This window comes from Monodelphis domestica, chromosome 2, assembly GCF_027887165.1.
Source record: "Monodelphis domestica isolate mMonDom1 chromosome 2, mMonDom1.pri, whole genome shotgun sequence".
Classification (NCBI taxonomy): Eukaryota; Metazoa; Chordata; class Mammalia; order Didelphimorphia; family Didelphidae; genus Monodelphis; species Monodelphis domestica.
The window spans coordinates 258,693,763-258,702,167 of NC_077228.1; the positions used below are offsets into that span (position 1 = coordinate 258,693,763).

Below are 8,405 nucleotides of genomic sequence, written 5' to 3' on the forward strand. Positions count from 1 at the left end.
ATCCTGCCAGGAAAAATAAAATGCTAATAACCCAAAGAGGCCCAAACTTCCAAAGGCCTGGCACATGTTCTTTTGTTGAATCTGGGAATCACTTTTTGCAGTCTTTGGGGCAAGATCACCACATCATCTCCCCAAGATCCCTTTCCCAGGCTCCATTCACTCTTTGGTTCTCTCACCTCCTAAAGAGTGGATTACTCAGAATTTACCAATATTCCATCCCATAAGGATGATGCCCTAGCCTTGTCTGACCAAAAGAGCAATAACAAGTGGCATCCAAACCCAAGCATCTCCAAGGATGATATTCTTTTCTCTTTCCCACTTCGGGTATTGCTTAAGAGTCCATTATCTATCCCTGTTCTCCAGGCCTTTTAAGAGTGTGCTTTGGCTCCCCAGATAGAGCTTAAGTCCAGGAACCACAGTGAAAGAGTGCCTGCCCTTCTTTTGAACTGTAAGGAATGATCTCTTCAGACCTTGGTGTAAATATAGGTACCATACAGAGTAAATACTCCGTTTATGCTATCTGAATTGAGGGACTTCTTCAGAAGGACAAATTATAAGGGCTTCAGAAGAGGAAATGTGCCACAAAGCAGGGAAGTCAGGAACCAGTGGCCTAGATAATCTGAACAAGCTGGTCCCTAACACCTGGCCTTAGTTCACCTAACTCCCCTTACCTTTTCCATTTCTCCCTTAAAACCACAGAAAAAGAAAATACAAGACACAAAACAAGTTGGGTGTGTGATATATATATGTATATATGTATATAATCTCTCATTGTATTGTACTTTATCTTTTACAGTAGATCTGACACAGGCATTAAATAACTGTAGAGAGACAGGCTTCTGGGGGGTCCGGAGAGATATGGGGAAATGGGAATAGAGGTGGGGGTGAGACAAAATAATAGCTGACATTTATATATCTACGTTTTGAAACATGTTTTACATACATTAATCTCACTTTACCTCACAACAACCATGTGAGATAGGAACTATAGGTATTATTCCCCATTTTACAGATGAGGAAACTGAGTCTCAAAGATTAAAAAATTTGCCCATGGTCACACAGGTAATAAGTATCAAAGGCAGGATTTGAACCCAGGCCGTGCCTGATTAAGAGAAAAGGGACAGACCCAAGGAAGAAAAGTGCAGCATTAATAGGGGAGACTGGATTGGGATGGGAAAGGAGAAGTATTAAAAAACCTCTGTGATTAAAAAAATACCTCTGAGCAGGGGCCTCTTTAAACATTTTATGGGAATTATAGAGCTAAAAAGGCAGAGGGGGTTTGGAAGAGGAGCCATTTTCAAAATTGAGAATATTTAAAACTTTCAAGTTGATATTAAAGTGGAAAGAGTGTTAGTAATTAGCCAATGATTTGCCAAGAAAAGCTAAACTAGGGAGCACAGAGAAAGGAGATGGCATATTACCATGGTCAGATGAGGTTTCCAAGGTGGCTACTGGGGACAAAGCCAGTTCAAAGATGGCCACCCAAAGCTCTGGAAAATGGAGCTGGGTGGGAAGAAAATGCTCCAGGGAAATGTTTATAAGGAAATCTTGCAGAGATAAAATTGACTACATATCTCAATAGCCTTTTGGAGCAGCAATCACAAGGTTATAGGAAGGATGGGAATTTCTGAATTTCCAGTCAAGAAACAAAATGGAATCCCTGTTCTAAATACCCCTTCCAGGGAAGGGGAGAGGGCACCCCATTTTTTCAGCTCAGACATCCACCATATGGGGAGGGGGGGTAGGAAACTGGAAATAGGAGACCTAGAAATGGCAAAATTAAATGGCTTCAGTAGGAAATGGAGTGTAGAAAATGAGGGGGGGCGGGAAGTGGACAGATCCCATCCTTCACTCAAAAATGGGACACCAAAAAAATTTTTGGTGGAGAGGGAAAGGATTAGTAAATGGGGGATAGGGGGAGCCAAGACAGTTTCCCATCTTATTCCCAGAACACTGTAATCCATCTGTAGCTTTGAAAGGGTAGGTGAAGGGTAGAAGAATGACCCCCACCACCACCAAGACCCACTCTCACTACCACTACCAAGGAAGCCATGAAGACTGAGAAGAGGGATTGTGTGTTGGCTCCATATAAATGAGAAAGGGGAGAAGGGGTGATTGCAAGAGTATTCCACTGTAGCCAAAGAACCAGGACAGCATTAGGAATAGAATTGGGCAATAAAGGGGCAAAGATGGCCACCCTGCTCTTAAACATCTGGCATAGCTACTGTGAGAGAAGGTATTCTTCTAGGCAATCAAAGTGGCTACCACCCAACAGGGATGGGAGTTGAGAAAGGGTGTGGAATTACAGTTCTAGGTTTTAAAAAATAGCTTTGGGGCAAGGAGGGGGTTGGGGAAGGAGGGGGAAAGGAGATCAGGCAGGGAAGGAGGCATCCAGAAAGCACATTCCATAAAGCCCTGGGGGAGACAGGAAGATGAGGAGGGAGGGTTGCAAGTGATTAGGCTCAGATCTTTACTATTCGAAGCTTGAAGGCTACTCGGCCAGCAAATTTATCCCGCTCATCATCAGTGGCAATGTTGACTGCATTAATGCGGCACTCAACATTTACTTCCACATTGGGGGTCACATTCATGAACTTTACAGCCACCAAGGGCTGCGTGTAATTCACCTGTGGAGATGTATAGAGGGGAAATAAGTGAAGGAACAAGAACATCTAACCACAACCCTTGCTTTTAGGGTTTTCCCCAGCCACCTAGTAAAATCCTGTTCCCTTCAGGAAACTGGGCACCACCTACCCCATCCCTTGAAGAGAGAATCCCAGAACCTACTCCAACCCCACAAACTGGACTTACATGGAACTTCTTGCCATAGTAGGGATAATACATCAAGTCAATATTGCCATTGGCAGGGAACATAGCAAAGTCACCAAGATTTTGAGCATCCTCATTCCTCTGGAAAATGAAAGGGGATGGTATTGTTAGAGATGGAAGACCCAAGTAACACACAGGAATGAGCTTACAAGACTCAGAATCTCTACCAGCAAAACAAATCTTTGCCTCATGAAGTTTTCAGAAGATGAAATCAAAGTCATGAAAAAAATCAACTGAGGTCTGTCTCATATCTCTTCCCATTTTACTGTAACCTGCTCTTTTTTCTCTTTGTCTGTGCCCTGTGTCAAATCCTGTCTCCTCTATCAGAAACCCTAAATGAGGGAACCTAGTAGTCACTTCCAACAGATGGGGAGATCATCTATCACCACTGAATGAGATGGCTTCCATTCCAATGGAGATGGAACTAACAATTCCTACCCTTCCCACCCACTCCTGGGACTCTTACCCCTTCCTCAGGGACCGGTTTCTGGAGCAGAACCAAGAAAGAATAAAGATGTGAAAGGATAACAAGCAAAAGCAAGGAAGGGGGTGGAGGGTAGGGTAAGGTAGCAATTCCTAAAGTAAATGAGTGTAGATAGAGAATAAGCATCCATTATCTACTCAGTAGCTAAAGAAAACTTGAGAAAGTGGGTGGGAGTAGAAAAAAAAATCAAGAAGAGGGAGAAAAGTTAGTGAAGTTAATAAAGCTTAGTAAAGCCTAGGAAAGGGGCTGACTCTACTCAATAGAGAGCTTCTAATGCAACAGGAGCTATCCTAATCAAAGACTAAGTATGTGTGGAAGCTTGAGGTAGGTATGAACTTGAAAAGGATCTAAGACTCCCCTTCAGAGTCTTCACTAGCTTCTCTTACCCCCTTGTCCCTTTGGTTTCGGGCCCTCTGAGAGAAAGGAAAAGAGAAAAATGAATGCTAAGAACACAGCAATAAGGACTGAGACAACTTGGAAGTTACCCAATCTCACCTTCCCAACACAAGTAACATTCATGGTCTGATTGGCTCCTGCATAGAAGTTGATGACCTGGAAAGAGCAAGGAGGGGTAATGTCAGGTATTTGCTAGCCCCCCCCCCCCATTCCTCCTTCCCCCAACCCCTTATTTTCCCTTGGGAGACAAACAACCAAGAGAAGCATGGTTCCCCTTAGTGCCTGGGCAAAGAAGGAATTTTCAGAGGAGAGTTATTCTCTCCCACCCCACCTCCACCCAAGCCTCAGATTTTTCCAGGAAACCCAACTGCCTATAGTACCCGGTTCATCTTGATAAAGACGCAGGGCTGACCAGTGCTGTAGCCATAGTGGGTAGGGTCGCTAAGCCCTGAACAGTCACCCAGTTGTGTCCTGTTGAACTGACAAGCCCGCTTGGGATAGTTGAGAACCCCGTTGTCCGGTTGTTCATAATAGTGCCCTGGGCGGCAGACATCATTCTTCTGGGCCTGGATTGAGTCATTGTAAGCTGTAGGAGTAGAAAAAGCTGTGGACCAGATGTCGCCTGTCTTCTCAGTTCTCTTCTCTACCTGCCCATCCCTTTCCTCAGGAACTTGGAGCACCCAAACCCCATACTCACGCTCCAGGAATTTATCAAGTATCTCTACATGCTTCTTCCAGCTTTGGGAGTCACTGAGGTTGACCAAAACCTCAAGGTTTTCAGTCTTGGGACGAATCATCAGGCCTAAAAGAGGGATGAGAGGTTCAAGGAACTCAGAAGAATCAAGACAGATTGAGAGGAACTTAGCAACTAAGGGAAATTCAAGTTCCAGTGGGGGAAGGAGGGGACCCTGAAAATTGGCATCTCCATGGAACCAGCATCACTTCCCATAGTACACACAATTTTCAATGACAAGGAGTTGGAGGGAGGAAGATCAGGACCTTAGGAGAGGCTGTGGATAAGTGAGGCCAGGCTAAGTTCCTAACTTGGAAGTTTAATTAATGGCCTGCAGGGGATTCCTGGGAGAGGTGCTCAAATGGATAGGACTAACCTGAGGTGAGAAAAGAAAAATTTGCTTACCTGGTGTTGCAAGCTGGTCCTGGTATGTGGGGATGTGGTCTGAGAGAGTCTGCAGCATGACCCACATGGTGAGGGTGAACAAAGCAGTTAAAAACGCATAGAAGACGAGGTAGAAGAGGAGGATGAAGGCTATAAAGGGGAAGGAAGGGTTAAGAGACTGATGTTGGAAGAGACCTCAAAGGTCACCCAAGACATAAGCATCTGGCCCCAGCCCTTGACTCCCTGCTGTATTCAGCTCTGCTCTTCCTCCTTCCCTGCTGGCTTACAGATCAGCAACAAAATCACCCACACACACACAACCCCACCAGCTTCATATCATGAAGCACAAGCTCATATATTATGTATTGGGTTATGGTGGACAACCTGGATGATCTCCCAGAGAGCCCCAGTGACACACATCAAGCCCCCACAATAGCAACTGTGTGGAGGAAAGACACATAAGACCCATGGGCCAAGCAATTAGACCAGATCCTGGCACGTAGTAAATGTTGAAAATACTTGTTGCCTAACCAACACCTTCACTGCTGCTACAACCCCCTGGAAAAGGCACAGCCATCTTTCAACAGTCTCAGAACTACAGCCTCAAGAAGAGTATAGCAGGGTCATGTATATAATTCTAAAGAAGGTATGAACAAGTTTGTGTGACAACAGTCCTAACAACCCTAACTTGCAACTTTTCCAGAACTATCACTCCAGGCCACAGCTGTAAAAAACACCCAGTCTACAGCCCTACAGAACTCCCTCAACACATGTACTCATACCACAAAAATACAAACTACACCATTCTCTTCTTGTTCCCTCTCACTCTTTAGTCTCACACATGCAATTCCACACATACCCAAAAACAAACCACTAACAGTACTTGGACATTTTGTTACTACTACATAACCTCACAAAATGGGATGACTCTTCTCCTAACCCCCAAAACCAATCAATTTCCTCTATTGAAAATTACAGAGGTAACAATTCTAGGCTTCCAAGCCTCTCCAAATCCCAGGATCTTATTCTGAGTCAAATAACTTCACAATTACCCAACTCACAAGACTTTTTCAACTCAATTTCCTTGTTCAGTTCCTCAGGTCTAGATCCCAAACTCTTCTCACCTAATGATTTCAAGAAGCTTAACCCCAAGAAAAATACCTTGAAATTGCTTCAGTCCCTCAAGTCTCCCAAGTCGTACCCACCCCGTCCCCAAGCAAAGGTTGTGCATATCTCACCACCTGACCATACTAGCCACCACAACTCCATACTACAACACAAGCAGCCAAATCCCACAAGCCAAACTCAAATGGCCACTTCCACTTCAAAAGCCTCAAATGTCACAGGATCACAGGCATTTCACCTCAAACCTTAAAGCCCTACTTTCCAGCACCCTCTGTCCACACAATACCTTAGATGTTTAAAATAATCTGGGCTAGAAGATACAAACTGTAAAGAAACATCATCCTCACTACCAAACCCTGACAACAAACTCTCTGGACCCAAAAGGAACCAGCATGTGATCCAGGACCTGCCCACTCGCGAATACTTGGGAATTAAGGAGTGGGGCTCGATCTAAAAATAGACAAGGTTTGGTGGTGGGCTCCCTCATGCATGGATAGAAATAAGTGCTATGGGGCGGGGGCAGGAAGAAAAAGAGAAAAACGTTTTAGAAGGAAGAAATCCAGTGAGAAGGGAGAGAACATGTGAATGCTGGGGACCCCAGCTTGTGGGGGCTCCATGGGGGGTGGGAAGGCTGCCGTGACCTACTTTCTCCACCTCCGCAGCAGCCAGGAAGATTAGACCCGACGAATACTGCTCCCAAAGCCCAGAGCGCCATCCGGGGAAAAGCTGGACGTTAGGGTCCCGAATGGGGAGCAGGTTGGTCCGACTAATAGGGGATCTCTCTGCAGCCCCCAACCTAATCCCCTTTTCCCCACTGGGCCAGGAAGGCGGTCGATTCGTCTTATCTCTTCCAGATCCCGCTGTCCTCAAGGGCCCAGGCATCCAGTTTTCCCCCTCCCTCTCTCGTTTTGCCTTCAGAGACCCCATGACCCCCAACTTCGTACCCCAGCTGGTCCCGGTACGGCCCATAAACTCGCGAGTCCGCGGGTTCCACACGAACTCTTTCCATTCCTCCAGCACCTGTCCACGGGTCTTCTTCTCCTTTTCAGTGACCATCTCTTCGACTCTGGGGCTGGGGGCGAAGCAGGCCTGGAGAAGGTGGATGAGAGGCCACGAGGGGGGCGGGGGGGCTTCAAGAAAGCCTAGGCGCAACGGGCTGGGAAGACCCCCAAGGGAGTCGAGCCCGGCGGGCGGGAGGCTCTCTGCCTTGGATTCTCGGGTGCGATGCCCAAGAGGAAGCGGGAGCACCAGTAGCTATAGCAGAGATGAAGGGAAAAGGCGCTAGGCACAGGACTAAAGGCAACGAAAAGGGGGTACAGTCAACGCAGAGTGGGAAGAAGCAAAGCCCAAAGGGGGGATTGCAACGGCCCCCCAAAACAGCCCAGAGAAGAAGCAACAGTGGGTGTAAAAATAAGTGGCTCGACGAGGATGTAAGGAGAGCTGGGGTTGAAGCAGCGAGGAGTAGGGAAGCGGGGGGAGTCCCCCGAAATCTGGAGTAAGAGCTGTGGAAGGCAAAGGCAGCAGGGGCGACGATGCACAGAGCCCCTGGTGGAAGGAAGAGGCAGGCAAAGGTGGCGGCGTCGGCTGGATGCAGGGGGTTTAGGGGGGCTGCAAAGAAGGGCGCAGCTGTGCGGAGAGCAGCAAAGGACTGGGGGGACAGGGGTCGCAGAAGGAAGGCTCAGCTTCTCAGCAGTGCGGGAGCAAGGGCAGAGCCTGCTGCTGTATATACCAGCCAGCTTGTGGGAGGGGGGAGAGGTCCGCCCTATTCCCACCCCCAGAGGCTCCACCTCCTAGGCTATGGCCAGGCCAGCTTCATGCATATGCAAATATGGAGGGGAGAAGCTGAGGCCAGGTTGGCCACGCCCCCTTCAGGCTTGTACAGGGGGCAAGACTTCTGTTCTGAATATTAATGTTAATATCATCCTCACCATCACTCCTCGGGTCCTTCCCCCCAGGTATAGATACACTGGAATATAGAAGAAATGAATGGAGTCAGGGAGAAGAGGATCCCACTTGAGGACATCATAACTACCAATTTATGTTTATCCCTTCTGAAACTCCTTTGTGGGTGCCCATTAGTATAAAAGTCCCTCATGGGACCCTGCTAAACTATTGAAGGGAAGCAGGGAAACAGGGAAAAGGTTAGGTGAAAAGACCATTCTCAGGAAAAGAACAAAGCTGCAGAAATAATCAAAATGAGAAAGCAGAAAGATATAGAGACTGAAACAGATGGAAAAAAGGAGAAACAAAAAGACAATGAGTGGAGGAGGAAAAAACACAAAGATTTAGGCAGAGAAAATCAGAGATTTGGCACATAAAGTGTCAAACAGGTATTCAGTGGAAGAAAGAAAATACCTTGAGAAAGTCAGACACGAGGAGAAAGTGAATGGAATGAGAGCTTTCTGTCTCCTTGGAACTCTGTTCTCTTTTGGACTCTGACAAGTCTTTCTCCTT

General features: G+C 46.7%; 1 protein-coding gene across 1 annotated transcript; it reads right to left on the reverse strand.

Moving 5' to 3' along the window:
- Window positions 1–727: 727 nt before the first annotated feature.
- ATP1B2 (ATPase Na+/K+ transporting subunit beta 2) lies at window positions 728–7,781 on the reverse strand. The gene is made up of 7 exons (XM_001369452.3): window positions 6,896–7,781; window positions 4,848–4,976; window positions 4,407–4,511; window positions 4,090–4,295; window positions 3,809–3,865; window positions 2,812–2,910; window positions 728–2,627 (listed from the first exon to the last, which is right to left on the reverse strand). The coding sequence occupies exons 1-7, from the start codon at window positions 7,005–7,007 to the stop codon at window positions 2,463–2,465; spliced, it is 873 nt and encodes a 290-aa protein (XP_001369489.1). The 5' UTR covers window positions 7,008–7,781; the 3' UTR covers window positions 728–2,462.
- Window positions 7,782–8,405: the final 624 nt, after the last annotated feature.

Excerpts from the sequence above, each read along its gene's own strand:
- ATP1B2 (XM_001369452.3), bottom strand. The coding sequence starts at position 7,007 with ATGGTCACTGAAAAGGAGAAGAAGACCCGTGGACAGGTGCTGGAGGAA. Across the intron at positions 3,866-4,089 it reads TCTTTATCAAGATGAACCGG|GTCATCAACTTCTATGCAGG; the intron begins GTACTATAGGCA and ends TGCTCTTTCCAG. Across the intron at positions 2,911-3,808 it reads ATGTTACTTGTGTTGGGAAG|AGGAATGAGGATGCTCAAAA; the intron begins GTGAGATTGGGT and ends TTCATTTTCCAG.